This window comes from Anas acuta, chromosome 4, assembly GCF_963932015.1.
Source record: "Anas acuta chromosome 4, bAnaAcu1.1, whole genome shotgun sequence".
NCBI classification, from domain to species: domain Eukaryota; kingdom Metazoa; phylum Chordata; class Aves; order Anseriformes; family Anatidae; genus Anas; species Anas acuta.
The window spans coordinates 8,745,435-8,762,883 of NC_088982.1; the positions used below are offsets into that span (position 1 = coordinate 8,745,435).

The following is a 17,449-nucleotide window of genomic DNA, read 5'->3' on the forward strand; positions in this document are numbered from 1 at the left end:
ATGAAAGATGAATAAATATCTGGAATGGGAAGATATCTGTGGAGCTCGTGATTTTGTCTCTTCTCTTTAGGGTTTAATAAATTAAGGACAAAACTCCAAAACCCAGTATAAGTTCACTAGGAACTGATCCAATAGGAGGAATTAAATTTGTCAGAACAGTGGATGGATGACAAAATGGATGTCTACATGTGAGCTGGCCATCCCAGACCTACACTGTAGTGAGAAATCAACACTTTTAACATGCAATTGATCTACTACATAGGGGGCATCAACAATAGGCCGAATTAATCTCACCAGGTATATAACAGGCATCCAAGGTTAGACCAGAGGAAATCCAACCTTCATGCTTCTGTAATTAATGTCATATAACAAATTCAGTAGTTACTTCCAAGAATTAGCTTTCCTGAAGCTTAAAGGAAGAGTCAGAAGGAATCATTATGTAATGATTTTGTAGACACACCATGACACTTCAGTCTGATAAAATATTTGCCTGTAATATTTCATTAAATTTAAAGTTACTGTGTAGCAACTATAAGAAGTTGATGGCTGCCAAAAGCTGTGAGGTTGCTGAATAGAATAGTATTTCTGGAGCTTTGCCCAGAGTTGAGACAAAATTTGACTCATCTTCATGCATACATTTGCAATATACCTCCAAACTAAAAAAAGGATTTAACTCCATCACGAGGTTCTAGTGATGTGTCAGAGCTAAGAATTGATCATAATGTCAATAGAAGCTTCTAAGTTACTTTAAAGAAAAAGGTGATCTTTCCATAGCTCCATTTGTTGGGATGTTTGTGACCTTGACTTGTGTTTCCCAAACTGTATGTGCATGTCTCAAGCACAGATTCAGTTGTTGGTAGCAGGACAATTAAAAAATAGTTTATTTTTACTACTTCTGTGTATATTAGCAAATAACACATTGAGTAGAAATTTAGAAACTGTAGAATTTGGATTGAGCTAGATCAGGACTGATGAATTCATCTTATCTATTTTTGCTTTCATTTTTTTCAGCTAGCAATTTTCCAACAAAAACAGGGATTAAAAAAAAAAAAAAAAAAAAAACAGAAGCAAAGAGAAAATATGAAAATTGCATGGCATTTACATGATGTGATTCTGTTCAATCTACTTACATGTTATATTATTATATTGGATCTTTACCAGTGTTGTATGTTCAAATTGTAAGATCTATCTCCCTGTCTCTGTAAGATCTATCCTGTCCATCTATTGAGTGCCCATGCACTTTTGAATACAAAGTGAATACCAGCATACACTTTTAATAAAAGCAGTAATAAGAAACACTCTCATACAGCTAAGTAACTAATATTCTATCTTTTTGGATAGATGATCTATTGGTCTGCATGCTGAAGAGATCGGTAAACAATAATGGATGTAAGAAACTTCTTTATTAAATTACTATGTACCACTTTTTCAAAGTATCACACATCATCCATCAGAAGATGGAAGCACTAAATCTTATGAGCTGAAAGGAAGCCCATGAGATCTAGACATATTTCTTGTACATATATAATTTGATGCCAATACTGCTATTGAATAATCAACCAGATTTCAAGAATGTTTTTACTTTTACTAAGAAAAACTGTTCTGCAATGTTTCAGACACATACCCTACTTAAATGCTGCTCTGGAATTCTAAAAAAAGTATTGGCGAACAATTACATAGTGAGAAACTTATCAGCATGAACTATGCAGAATATGTTATTGCACCAGTTTTAGTCTCAAGGATTATACTTGTCAGCTGGATTATAACATTTTGGCACACATCATTAACAACAGTTGAGGAGAAAAGGCTCAGAAAGACAGAAGGGAATTATTACTCCCAGTGTTAAAACACTATTAGATTAACAATAGATACTGTAACAAAATATTGTTTTTATTATCACCACACAGTAATACAATAGGTTTGGGGCAATAAATATGCCAAATTGCAACATTTACTCTTACCACTGAGAAGCCAGTGTGGTAAAGATATCTGTGGTTTCAGGTTCTTGGAACAGTTTCAGAAGCTCTGGTTCAGATGATAAGTCAGCAAGGATCCTTAATTCAATATGGGAAAAATCTAGAAAACAGAGTGTTAAAATAAATCTATTGCTCTTAAATAAAAATGTTTGCATTTTAACCAAACTATCACAAATCAAAATACAAGCCTGGACTGCTCAGTCATTTCCTCTTGCTCTAAACAAAAACAACAACAGCAGCACAGCTGTAGAAAACACATCCTTAAAGAGTTACAGTCCAGCTACAGATCACACAGTGCCCAATTCCTTCATTATCTTTGGGTGTCAGTTAATCTTGTTAGCTCTCTGTTTCTACTGACAAGGCTTACAAATCATCCACATCTAAAACACACTAAGGAGTATACATCGCATAACAATATTAATTGATACTGAGGGATCTGACAGCCTTCTAAAATATAATGTCATGCAAAGAAGAGGAGAAGACGACCTCACAGAACTGAGAATATTAATAACACATTATCCTACCTGCTGCTAAAAACGTATATCCTTTCTTTGAAACAAACAGTGCTCTTGGGGAAATGGTTACTATTTCCTCTTCTTTTCCTAGAGAGGGAGTAGACATTTATGTACCAAATCACCATTCAAAAATGGTGTTGTAAACCATAACAGGTTGTTAATGCCACTCCCAACACCCAACTGAAAATACAAAAATAACAATATAAGCATCCTAGCAGAGCATCAACTTCCAGCATCACAATTATTTTACTCATTAGTCATCTAGAGCATCTGCATCTCTGACATCCTTGCATTACCACTCATTTCTCCTACTTCTTTTTCAAAACCTAACCATTCCCAAAACACTAGCTGACAAGTAACAACAATAAATAGCATTATTCACAGATCACTTAATAAAAGATGCATGCCAATAAGAGTCTACAGAGATGAGCTAAAAATGTTTTATTATCTTTGAACTTGCTGCAGCTATGGGCTAATAACCAAATCCTGAGTTATAGGAGGTTGGAAAGTATGATATTAAGAACATACAGACAATATAGGCATCCAAATTCCAATGAAATAAACCCTCTACAATATCTCAAAGCAATACTGTACCTTGGCAAGGTATTAGAAACTTGGTGTACTCTAGGAAAGCTCCTTGTCTTAGTGTAGAAAGGAATGTTATATTTTGAACAACCATAAAAATTCATCTCATCAGTGATAACTGACAGCTGATAGCATAAGAGTGAGGGGGAAAAGTGTCTCAATATAGGAATGAAGAGCTTGGAAACACATCTTTGAGAAGCGCATATAAGAACATTAACAAATTTGATTGAATAATTTCCAGAAAAGCCTACATGCCACTGCTAAACACTGTGCCACAGATTTAAACAGATTTTTTTTTTAATAGTAACTTCAAAAAAATATTTACAAAAATAATTGAGGAAGATAAAATAAAACTGCTGTCAACATTTTATACCATCTTAAACAGACTCCTGTCTTCTGATTTGTATTATATTAAATGCAGAGACTGGGGAGCTGTTAAAAAGCAAGCCTGCCCTTATCTATTCAACAAATGAGCAGCATTTCCCAGCTATGACAGTAGGTGTTCAAGAAGGAATTCATATAGGCAAATATCTCTTATATTAGAGCCTACTGTGGGTTGACACTTTAACACTTGGGTCATCCTTTTCCAGCCTTTGAATCCCTCTGAATCATCGGCCTTAAATCCACTTCTGTTACCAAAAACAACACATATGACAAACTGTTGGTGCTTGTCTTTGTGCAGGATTAAGACGACCAAGCTCTAGCATCTCCTCCTGAAATGTCTTATAAGCTGAATCCACAAAAAACACTTCTAGGATGTTAAATGTATTTAAGATGCATAATTTCATCTGGAAAAAGGAACAGTGAGACTGTCCATGGAAATAAAGTTCTAAATGTTTAAGACTATTTAGATCAGTGCTGAAACAGCAAACTTTTTGCAGGAACAACAAGCAAAAAGTGATTGGTTTATATGTTAAGATATAACTATAAATCAATAGTCTATTCTATTTTCTTGTATTGGAGTTCTTGGTCTGCTTTAAAATAAATAACTTGGTAAAATAATGGGATAAAATTACCTTTTCAAATTAATAAAAACATAGATTACCTTTTATATACTGTTTCTTTACAATTCTCACTGGATGTTTAGAGATACCTTGAATGTTCTGCAAATAAGAATAAAAATGCTCAGTAAGTTAATGTTTATGGCAATGTTTACAAAGAGTTTATAAGAAGCATAAAAACATTAGTGAGACTAAGGCCAACATTTTTTTCTCATATATTAAATAAGATTAACTACCTTGCCTTTCAAAGAAGTGTTTCCCTTTTTATAACAGGTAATTTTGAATATTTCCCATTCCTTTACAACTGTGAGTTTATGAGAATGATTTCTCATTGGCAGCTTTTACAAATTCTAATTTCTGGATGTACAATTATCAGTAACCCAATTAAAAACATTTTCTCTTTAATTTTAACCTGTATTTTTAGATATGGCACATTACTTTCAAGAAAAGAATACATTTGAAGTCTACCTAAAGCTAAAGGAACACGCTTCAGCCTCAAGTCTTTTTTTCTAACATCTATTCCTGCTCTTTTGAAATGCACAACAAAATACAGAAAGAGCTGTTTATTAAGTACAGCATATCAGCCAAGGTTAAAAGTGACCATTAAATTTATCAACAAATATAAGGCAGGACAAAAGTTTACTAGATTTTTCTTTGAAGATCTGGGTTCATACACAGCTTACATTTCATACAGTAAAGCCTGGAAGATGTCACACGACAGCTTCCTTCTGCTATCTTATGACATTATGCCTCCTCGTCTAGAAACGTAACACACAACAGGAGATAATATGCATCAAGCTCAATTTTCATAATTCCACACAATTAATTTGCAAGTAGTTCATGAATTAGATGAACATACTAATATTATGTAATCCTGTGAATTCAGGAGAAGGAAGTAGTGCTATATAATTTCCAAATCAGAATGATCATTTTCTATATAATTTTGAACTCAAAATCATTATTTTAAACCTAAGAAGGGTGTAATCAAGCTGCAAAAGTTATTGAAATTTAGAGTCGAAGTAAGAGAACAAAAATGGAACAAGATCGTTTCTAGTCTTAGTATCACCCTTAGAGAACCACAGTTGAACATATTAAAGTTGAACCTCTGCCATAGCACCATACACAGAGGGGAAACTGCTACATAATATACATAATATTTCATAGTGTAGGTCAACTAGGAACACAACTCTAAATCCCTCAATACCTTCATATTCTGGTGCCTTGTGGTGCAGAAGAAACACTGCCTTTAATATTTTACTCTTCAGTTTCTAGGAACATTTAAAAATACAGTTGTGGGACTTCTAATTATAATGCTACTGACCACAATTTGAAATAAATGGTTATTTAGTCTGTGCACAACCCTAATATTTCTAATGATAACTATTGATTTCTATTGATAAATTGAGGTACATCAGTGCTTATTCATATGAATAGCAAGCAATTTAATTGGCCATGAAAGCCAGTGGATTCTCAGGAATACAGAGAATTAGGTCCTTCATTATGTACCCAGACATTAATGTGGGAGCCTCATTTCACATATTAAAAAAAAAAAAAAAAAAAGTCATAAAATTTTAATTTTGACTTCAGTCATTTTAATGGTAGAGAGCATTTTATGGAAGTTTTCATTATGGTCTACTAGTTTATACTAGTACCGACATTTCATTTACTTAAGATAACTTCCAGCATAGGAGTATAGGTTAAAAAGCTCTTTATAGTTACTCTCAGTGATTATCATTCGTTCCTTAACTGGTTAGATTCAAAATCACAAAGTTAAATAAATAAAGATTTATTTCAAAATCTATCTTAAACTGCTAAAATAAATCACTATATTGCCATCTTGTTTTCACTGAAAGCATATGCAGGAAGTCTGCTTTCAGAGCATTTTCAGAAGTGTTACTAATAATTCTGAAAAACACTAGCAAGTAATTGCAAGAGCAAAATGTACTTTCACTTGTAAATTAGCTAACAACTCATAATTTGAATAAATCTTTAGAAAAGAAGTAGCTCAAGAAACATGAAAGTGGTAATGCTCACCTTTAAGATACTGGCATAACTTAATAGATTTCTCTCACCTAATTTCAGACATATTTATATTATTCTTTGGTCTAAACTAGCTGTCTAGTTCCTTCTAGTATCCCTATAGTCAGTAGTCAAAGACACGAACCTCCAGGGAGTGATTTAATTACCTGTATAAGACACATTTAGAGCAACTTGACCTAAAACTTGCCTGGAGGTAATTTCTGAGATTTAGATTATCAAATTTGATGAGATAAATTTACTTTAGATTTTTTAAAAGATGGGGAAATAGGAGATGATCATAGAAGAGTCTTCCAAATGAAAAGCCTTCCTCTGCTTGAGCTGAAAATTATGTGACAGTATTATTATATCAAAAGTGGAAGACTGATGTGGTAAATGACTGTTACCACCTTGGGCTACAAAACAAAGCTTGGCTTTATGCATTTATTTCAAGCATATTCCTGAAAAAACATAGCAGATCCAATCTGAGATGTAACTGCTATCCCTTAGTGTTAGAAAAAAGGAATACATGCCCTGTTAGAAGTTACACAAACAAAATTGTTGTCTCTGAACAATTATGCTCCAACAGACGAGAACAAACATACTTGAAATAAAGTTGTGGAAAAGCTGGTTGTGAAAGTTAACTATTAATACTTCATTATTTCTGGATGAGTAAATAAATAAATAAATAATCAGCCTAGTCTAGTGGATGATTAACAGGAAAACCTTAGCATTACTTTAAAAACCATCTGCAGTTGCCATTTCCGCTAAAGAAATGTTCATCATGAATATAATATACATACAGACATATATATATATATATATATACATATATCAAAACCAGAGATAATCAGACTATGAGTTTGAATTTACTGCCTTAGTTTTGTTGAATAGAAATATTTATATTAAAAAAAAAAAATCTAAAAATAATGTTCAGATGTTCTAATGGATAGGACAGATGAGGCTAAGATTCCAGTTCTAATTATCTTTGAAAGGCTGTGGTGACTGGTGATCAGGAAAGGTTCCTGAGTACTAGAAGAAAGCAAGTGTCACTCGTATCTTCCAGGAGGCCAAGTAGGAGGATGCAGAAAACTACAGGCTAGTCATCTTCTCTTTGATTCCTGGGATCTACTTGACTGTGTAAATGGAAATTTACATAGTTTGGTTTTATACATATACATATATATACATATATAAATTTACATATTTTGGTTTTAGTCATGACTAGTAGAAAGCTGAAAAAATACCCCACTTCAACTGCACACTTTTCTTTTCAACCTTTTTATTTCCAGTGAAAGTCTTTGTTTTTACTGCAAGCATTAAATGACTAAAGATGAAATTTTGTAACATAGATATCAAAACTAAAAGGAAAAAAGGAAAAAGGCAAAAAGAATCACACCATGAATCATCAGAGTGAGAAAAGCCCTTTAAGGAAAAATATAACTATACAACTCAAAATCTCACTGAAAGGTGAAAAAATTGAGCAGCTAGGAATCATGGAAAAAGCAATATCAAATTTTATGAGCAAGTGATCAATAATATATATGTGTTTTTTGTTTGTTTTTTATTGCACATTTTCTTCTACAGTTTGTTGAAAATCTAACCAAAATCTTTTTTCTCTGTAAATACTCCAGCCAAGCACTGAATCTGATCCGTATTAAACTCACTTTGGATATGATAAACAGACTAGCTGCCTTTCCTGGGTGTCCAAAGCTGACACCTTTCTTTGGCAGCGGACCTAGCATGCTCAATCAATTCCTCACCCCTTTTACATTTTCAGTTACTTGACACATTCCTCTAGCATGCAGATGACTGTTGGATCTCTGGTTCATAGTTAAACTCTTCAAAAAAAACCATCATGCTGGAAAAGCAGGGATCAGGCATGGTGGGAAAGAAAGTCACTATGAACACTAGACTAAAGCTGTACATACCTAAAAACAAAGATTCCTGATTTCTTTCCTCCTTCCTCCGTAATCTGATTTTCCCGCTAGTATAATCCATTCTGACTAATGATCCTGAGGCATTACGTACTTTGTTATAGCACAGGTTAGAAATCTGTTTTCTTGGTTCTGAAAATACCACTATTAAAAAGCAGTTCTACTTTTGTCTGTTGTTTCAGGTGAAGATAGCATAGATTCTTGCCTCTGCTGTGAGCTTCTGCTTGTACAGCCTTTCAGAAACAGTGACAGGCTTAACTCCAGCAAGGACACTCAGAATTGATGGACTCAATATCTCTGTTAGGGCCTCACAAACATAGCTTTCTCATACATCGTTCAAACAGAGGAGAGTACAATTATCAAGGAAAGCAAAAACTAATCAAAATTCAACAAACAATATACGCTTCCCAGTTTTACTAGTATATAATCAATCAATTACAATTTCTGTTGAGCTTTCCAGTTTCAGTCCCCAAATTCTACATTTACATTTGAAACTAATTTGATCAATGTATGCTTGATTCTTTCCTGGGTTAAAACAGCATGTTCTTTTGGTTCTTTCACAGGATTACAGAATACAGATATATACTGGCTACATTGCCTTTGAAGACAGTGTGGTTAGACTTCACGCACCCACAGAGGCTGAGATGCATCTTAATTATTTTATACTCTCTCAAGTAAGGTTGTTGCTCATTTTTCCTATATTAAATCAACGTTTCAGTTATTTCTGTTGATGCAGCTAACCCACACCTCTCTCTTCCTCTCCATACACATTTCCAGTAGCATAAATTGCCTTTTTTTTTTGGGGGGGGGGGTTGGGGGGGAGGGGGAGGGAAGGGTAGCCTCATGCAACCTTTGTAACTCCCTAGAAATAAATGCCCATATATGTATACAATGACTTCTATATCCATATGTACTTTGACTAGAAAATTGCTTGCTCATCTACTAACTGTTCAGATCTGCATGATTTTAAGTATGCAATATGCAACAGAAGAAAGGCTAGGAAGTTGCTGAAATAAATGGGAATGCACAGAAACGGCTGCAGACTAAGAACATTTGATTCTAATTAATTTCTGCACTAATCTAGGGACTTATTTAAAAATAAGAACAGAAACCAAACTTATTCATTGAGATAAGGGTATCCATTCATAAATTAACACAGTGTGGATGTGTCATGAGGAAAGATCAAAAACAGTCAAGAAGTTAAACTGAACAGATCTAAGGAAGCAATTAGCCTTTTCTCCTAGTGTCACTTAGAGATCAGAAAAGTTGTAACACACATATATGCTTTATAACACACATATATCCTTTAGTATAGCAACTAATCCACCTGCTGTTAAATGAGGCATGGTGCCAAACTCTACAGCAAAATAAAACACAAAAAGAGGAATTAATACTGAGGCTATCAATATTAGTAAAATCCCCAAACTAGTTGCTATTCTTGTATGCAAGCATATTTACTAGGGCTGTGATCTTGTCAGATGGAATTATTCTAATAGAGGTTGCTTCAGGAATTCTTTTTCTTTTTTTTTTCCCTATTTCTTAATATTTGAGAAAAACACAGATTTTCTCTGGAAAAAAAAAAAAAAAAATCTAGTTTGTCTCATGAAATTTACCACATTTACCACTCCAGAAAAACTCAAAGCATTACAAGTCCAAAAACTTTCTGGAATTTATCTGAGAATCACCTTCTCCCAAAGTTATGTAAATAATTAAGGCACAAGAACTCTGTAGACTGAAACAGAAATTAAGCTCTTAAATTCATCTGTTTGATGCCTAGCATTGTTTCAGCATTTGGAGCAGAAGCAATACTTTGGTCTGCAAGACTAGATTTTGTTGCGGTGATAACAAATAGGTAGATGACAGCTCTGTTGAGCTTTATATTACACGTCTCAAGAGTTATATTTTCTTTTATTCTTGTATTCTTCTATTGCAAATTTTCCCTTATATGCTTCTTCAAATTTTTCTTACTCCTTTTCCAGTTGTCTTTTCTGGCTCTTTTTTGGACTACACCTATTGATAAATAGTGCTCTCAATAGCTCAGTTAATCACTTATAGCAGAAAACTAAGCACAGGTTCGGTGAGCTACTTGCTTAATTTTCACCATTCAGCTCATTCCTTTGTTAAAGACCAAAGCTGCTGGAGAAACACAGAGGAAAAATGCATGCTGCCCAAAGTAGCATTCTTGCAAAGCAGAACTGCAAGACTGAGTCCTGAGGGCACTCAACTTCAATTCACTGAAATTGTCTGGCACCTCTGAAGTCGATGGCAACTCACTCATGAGAAATTACACAGCAGAAACAAAAATTAAAAAAAAAAAAAAAAAAAAAAAAAAGAAAAAAGTAAAAAAATGTCATTCCTGATTTCTCTTTTGGAAAATTGCTATATTTGATTATTGTCCATTGCAGTATTTATTTATTGTTGCAAAAGAATATGCAGTTTTCTGTGACTTCTATATAAGACATAATTTCTAGACATCCTGAAGATCTAATTTTTAAAGTACAGCATGTACCTCAATAAATAGAGAAAATATGAAAACGAACAAGGTCACCATAGCAATACCAGTCTGGAATGTATGTGTACTTGCATTCCTGAGCAAGTCTTGACTTATGTGCAATTGCCACCTAGTGGCTAGGTAAAAATCGAAATGTCCATTTTCCTTATCAAAAAATACTGACTCATGCTAAGTTCTGGAAAGTTTTCTTAAGATAGCTTTAGGATTTCTTAAATTTTGGTACTAGTTACTGTTTTCCAGCAATGGACAATCATTCAAAGGTGACGCAGTTGGATGTACCTCTCCCGTCTTGTCTTACCCAGCAGCACAGAATTATCAAAGTTTTAGATCTGTCAGTCAAGTGAGAAATGTAGAAGTAATTCATCACCTTCCCACAAACTTAAGAAGCTTTAGAAAGTTACCCATAAGAAAAGAATAGTATATTTGATTTCCTATTACTGATCTGCTTTTTGTTATATATTTCTAAATTTAGACCTGCCAGTGACCTCAGGTAATAATGTTGTAGAAACATGAGAAAGGATTACTGAATGATCTTTTAAATTAAAACAACAACAACAACAAAAAGTGACCTTTCTAACTTATTGATTTGACATGTTGTGACAACTTCTTTTATAAAATTATGGGTTTGGCCCAGCTGCTTGTTTATATACCGACTGATTACTAACCTTTGCACAGTAGGCAACAGAGTTTGTATATACACAGCTCTATGCATCTTTCAAAGAGACAAACTTTGCTTTTATTTCCCATATATAAATAAAATAATTTGTTACCTGATTTAGTTAATTTTCCAGAAGAAAAATTTTACTCGGAACATAAGCTCTGTTAAACTAACATTCATTAATACAGGAGGCTCTGGAACGAACTTCAAGAAGATGTGATCTGGTTTTAGTGAAGAAAAAAAAAAAAAGTGCTAAGGCATGGATAACATGCCTTGGGAAAACAACCTTTTGAGTAACAGTTAGAGCCAGTAACTATTGCACTAATTGCACACTAGCTGTATACTACAGCCTTAAAGTAAGCAGTATCAAGGGAATATTGCTCAAAGGTACAAATATTGGGCCTGTAAACACATGAAAAAATGACAAGGTTCCCAGACTTGAAGAATTCCAGACTGGAATCTTTCTAAAGAAAAGATGTTACCGTTTTTTTATGTAAGGGTAAAATTTAGCATCTCAAACAAGATTCTTCCACATACTGAGGAATTTATTGAGTATATGTTAACAGGGAATTCCTCTCAAAAAGCTACTGAACAGGAGGCTGATTGAAGGAATTAAAGGAAACCTTAATAACCAATGTCACTTACTCACTGTGAGGAAAGGACAATTCTTGGTAGAAGTGGTACTTAATTATGAGTTCTTAACTAATAGCCACAGCAAGCAGATGATAATGTTAGTACAGGAGAACTGAGGACAGAAAAGCTGCACAGGAGTCAGCACCATGACTCTATCCTTATTCTGTTTATCTTCAGTGATCCTTATACAAGCCACTATTTATTTTTTGTTCCAAACCTGAGAGAATGCATCTGTCTATAAAACTGGGGGTGAAATTTCCTGAGGTTTTTTGAAAAGATGCTGAGGAAATAAAGAACTGGCAAGTTTTCCACCCATTCATACAGGTGAAAAAGAACTGTCAGCTGAGAAAGATTAATGTAATAGGGATGCAGATTGACAGTGATCATTTTCCTGAAATTCTTTAGAGAGACAATGACAACTCTTTCAACAGCAGAGCTGTTTGAAAACATGACCATCCAAGACAAGAAGACTCTCTTGCTGTATCTAACTTTTGATCTTTTATAAATCCATTCTCTTTTTATCATTCTTCATTTCTCTCCTTCCTTTTTTGTCCTGCCAGAACTGAAGTTTTTGAAGTGATTTTTTCTGACTGAAAGACAGGATGGGAGAAGTACAATGCACAGCAAAATAAACTATTTAAATGCTTCTGTTATATTAAAATTTAATGAAACTTGTTCTGAGATCAGAATTAGACTACGCATTTTCCTTGCAAAAAGTAATTCAGCAGTTAAAAGAATATGCTAACATCTCTTACTTTTCAGAGCCTGGAAGACAAGATGCAATTTTTGCACCTGAGATCTTATTTTATTTTATTTTTTAATTGTTCTCTCACAACATAAGTCTCCAAGCAGGAGAATTTCTTTGAATAGAAAATCTTTGAATATTTTCTAGAAGTGCATTTCTAGAAATCCCAATGTTTGAATATTTCATATGAAGAATAAAAAAAAAATCTTCTAGCAGAACTTCTAAAATCTTAATCAACTCACAAGAGGTACCGACAGCTTCATAACATGAATATTTACACTGACATGAAGATAGATGCATTTTTGCACATTGCTGGAGACTTGATCTGTGAGCAACTGTCTTACGGATGAGGACAGTGAAAAGGAACTCCAGCCATGGGCCCTATTAAACTCCTAACTGCAGAGGTATGACTGTGATCACATTGTGACTTGAGAGGATGCTAACAGATGCCAATCTCAAGCAAACGTAACTTGCTTGGGTGGGAGCTGAAATGCGTATGAACAAACCGTGAAATAATAAATACTGTGATAGATTACTAGTGAATAGCACTATTTTTCTCTTGTAATCAAAGTACCATGCTAACATTGCTCTTAAATTATTAAAATCACATGGAATAAGACTTCAGAATTCCAACACAGCGTACACATTAACTTTTATACCAGACTACTTTAATTTATAGATATTACTATAAATAAATCTTAAAAAAAAAAAAAAAAAAAAAAAAAAAAGTTTAATTTGTAAGATAGTGGGAACTACATAGCTAAAAAATGACACATTAATCAAGGGTGACACCAATTTTGTTTGTTGTTAGCCATGTGCTCTAGTCACATACATATTAGAGAAAAACACTGGCAGTAGAACAAGCTATATTCCAGCACAGATTTCTAAAAAGTGATCGGTGTATAGCTTTGGCTTCTACCTGCAGCGGTTCCAAAATATATTGGCAAAGGCTACTCAAAGGATAAAATGAATCAGCATATAACCAACTGTCTTAACAAAGCCCACTCAACAGCAATAGGCACTCAACTGCTGACAATTTAATTTATACATAAGGTAATTGAAATGTAGTATCTCAGAAACTGAACAGAACAGAGGCACACAGTGCCATCTTCTCTCTAGCAAAGAGACACTTAACAGGAAATTTTTCTATCCCATTCTAGAAGTCTGAGCTTCTCTGAGGAGTGTTTTGCCAGGAACTAAAGGAGAGTGAAGGAGGAATTAGGGCTCTCAGTCATTATTTCATAATGTGCTAGTAGCTGACATTACATACATCTTTCATTTTTTGAGCTGTTAATGCTCTATGTATTTCTGTGCTTATGGCTAGTTTGTAGAAGAAATAATGACAGACTCCCTCTCTTATCCTGTATTAATAAAATGCAAGCTTTTTTTTTTCTGTTGATTGCTGTACAGAAGCAGATTTATACTGGCTACACATCACCATTGTGTGTATAATTATGTTTTGTGTGATATTTAAAGAAAGACAATCCCAAATAGAAGTTATCTACATGATTGTATTGCTTCTGTTACTACAAAATTACAGCCCAGATGATGTCCCAAGCTTTACTGAGCCAGATGGAAAACATTATCATGTAAAATGTAGTCTATGCATCCGATACACTACACCCACCACGAGATCCATACACATACACAAAATAGGAGCAGAGAATGCCAAAGATATGCACATATTGTAGAAAAGGATACTAGGAGTACACGCGATGCTAGGAGAACAAAGGTCTATGATGCAATTGTAGGTCTTATTTCTGCAATTTGATATTAAATTAACATGATGATGTTCTGGAGCACCAGACATTGGCATTATGATAGTGCTAACAGACTTTTCACACTGTAGTTGTCAAACCCATAACGAAGAGCATCTTATTGCAATGTTAACATAATGTAAATTTTTATCACAAAAGCAATTGAACTGAAATCATCAACATGCTCCTTCTTTCATTCAAGTAAAATTTCCTATCAAAACAAAAAACTGAGAAAGAAAGAACTGTCTCCCACATTGTTATTAGTTTCTTTAAATGCTAAAGTCTTCACTAATATATACTTCAAAAATAAAGCAGCAGAGATTGTAAAAACATCAATACTCTAAATACATACAAAATCAGATATTATTTTAGTGCTATTAAAGCAGCCATAACAGCCACACATCTCAAAAGTATTGAAACAAACAGACTGAAAAGAAACATGACAAAAGAAAAGCACATTTTGAATTCAAGATATACTCAGAGAACACAAACCAACCATAATAAATGGCATGGATGCTCTGATTTTATCAGCATATCAGCACAGTGATAGCTGTTTGTACTTCGAGAAAATATGACACTGCTTTGATACAGAGGTCCAAGCAAATGCATAGACTGTCATCTCTGTTAAGACAACCATTTTTTTCAGTAAAGCCCATGTCAGCGCATAATTACCTAACAGTGGTTTTGTTAGCCTAAATGACATTAAAGAAAACTTTCATCAATACGTCTTATATGAACCTGGAACGTATCTGACTCCTCTCTATCCTTAGTGCTTTCCAATAAACATATGGAAAACAAACAAACAAAACAAACACGTAAAACACTCTGAAGTAAAATCAATGCAAACCTAAGACCCACGCTATCTGTTCATTTGAAGTGTTAGCTCATTTCACTAAGTCAGCATATGGAAACAAGCTTACTGAAATTGTATTCACAATAGTGCAGTTTCAAAAGTAGCCAAGGTATTGGGTCATTTCTGCCAAAAAAAAAAATAAAATAGGAAGATGAGATCACATCCCTGCTCCCAGACTTAGTGTCTGCCTCCTTACATTGCATGAGCTCTGCCAAACCCTTCCACGAATTGTGAAGGAAAGGGACAGGGGAAGCAAGACACTTCAGTAGTGGTCAGCTACTGTACAAATTTGAAATACCTTGTAGAAATTCCGTCTGTGTTGGAATCTAATTGTGACCAGAGACAATAAAGTTGCAGAAAAAATCTATTGGTATTATCACAGATCAGCTTGTAACCTTAATGAGACTGCGAATGAAATGCCTGACATTTGAGAGCTGTCACAACAGTTTGATTGCCTGATTCTGGTGGTCTGCCTTGTTTTTTGTCCATGTGCATGGGTGTGCTATAGGTGTAAAACCTATTGGGATAGCTTCAGAGGGAGACAAATGGGTAGCATCTCATCCACGCTGTCCATAAGCCACAGGACAAACTATCCCAAGGCTACAACTGAGTTTTAATTAGCTTTAATCGACTCAGTTACTCCATTCACTCCAGAAGACAGCCTAGAATGGAAGAAATACCTCACAGTGTGGGTACACGTGCACTGTCTCTACTTCAATAGATTCTCTCTTCTATGGGAACTGAAACCAGACTTATTCATATTCCAGACACTGATGGAAAGTAACACACATTTTCTAATAAACGAGCATGCAATTCTCTCTCATGCATTCAATATCAGAAGATATTATTTATATCTGCTGTAATGATTGATGTATTTTCAATATCCAGGTTTCCTACGGTTTGTCTTTGAGCACATTAACATTCAACATCCCCTAGCTATTTTCTCTTTCTAATGACATTTCTGCTTTCCAAATTAAAGCCTAAGAAGCTTCTTTGATGGGTTAAGTTTCTTGGCCTTTTTGAGCAAGCTGGTAAAACTATATTTCCTCGGAAGAAATTGGAATGTTTTCATTTATTTTTTTTTCACCTGCTCTGAGAACGTAAAGAATTTTACTTATCTCCAGCATAAATTTTGATACTCAAAGGAAGAAAATATCCCTGAAGCCCAACAGTTTATGCTTTATAGTTTAAAGATACAAACATCTTATGAAGAGTAGAAATATAAATTCATTAGTAGCATTTCAATTCTCTTGCTGCAGAAGCCTGGAAGAAAAATGCTTTAAATGCTTTCTGCAGACTATCTGATTCTAGTGCTGAAGTTTACATCTCAAACCAAATTATAGCATACAATTATAAGCAATCTTTGTATCTAGAGTTCAGATTTTTCTGTTCATTCTGAAAGAGGCTTTATCTTAATTGGCTTTATGTCTTCCAACCTCTGCCATGCCTCGCTTTTTCTTTAAAAGGTGAGAGACGGAATAATGATATTTTAAGGGAGGTTTGGAAAACAGAAATATGTCTTTATTAATGTAATAAATGTACTTAATATGAAAACTACTAATTAGCTATATAATAAAGGAGTATCCTAATGCAGACCAGTCTAACCTATTCATAAATAAAATTAAGAACAAAATATTCAAATCATAAACCTAATTAACTTTTCCTTAACAGTCACAGGCAACTCATCAGAAGTTGAAAAAATAGTCTATGGATTTATTACAACATAATTTGACTAAAGAATTTAAGTTTTTGTATTTATTTTCAGTTTTCGGATAGGTTCCCATGCAGCAGCAAATAGTTACAAGGCTATAGCAGGAGACTACATTATCAAATCTGCCTCTCTTCAGTGATGCACTACATTTACTAAAATAGACGTATACGGGAAAGCCATTGAATTCAAGTTCTACCCAGAAACCCTCTCTAAGCTGCTGCAACACAAAAGTAAAAAAAAAAATAAAATAAAAAATCATGTGAATAAGCTTATCTTTTGACAGAAACCTGCTTAAAGCCAAAAACATACATCATCCTCCATCCATATGTGGATTTGTCAGAAAGATGATCACAAAACAATTTATTTGAAAAAGAAATCCTGTTTTGTGCCTAATGTCTGATTATGTCCCCTTAAACCTATGAATAAAACCCCCCTAGACTCCATTTTATATCTTAAAATGACAGATCTATTTCCTTTAAAAATAAAAAATAATAAAGCAATAAAATAATATAAACCTTTGTTTGGAACCTTATCATCCACAACCACTGCA

At 34.0% G+C, this 17,449-nt stretch overlaps 1 protein-coding gene across 1 annotated transcript in view; it reads right to left on the reverse strand.

Moving 5' to 3' along the window:
* Positions 1-17,449, reverse strand: part of POLN (DNA polymerase nu) — a 99,851-nt gene that overhangs the window by 56,148 nt on the left and 26,254 nt on the right. Inside the window, exons 15-17 of the mRNA XM_068679710.1 lie at positions 4,122-4,179; positions 2,501-2,578; positions 1,962-2,076 (exon numbers count right to left, since the gene is read on the reverse strand). Of these exons, the coding sequence (XP_068535811.1) occupies positions 1,962-2,076; positions 2,501-2,578; positions 4,122-4,179 (251 nt within the window). The remainder of the gene's footprint in view (positions 1-1,961; positions 2,077-2,500; positions 2,579-4,121; positions 4,180-17,449) is intronic.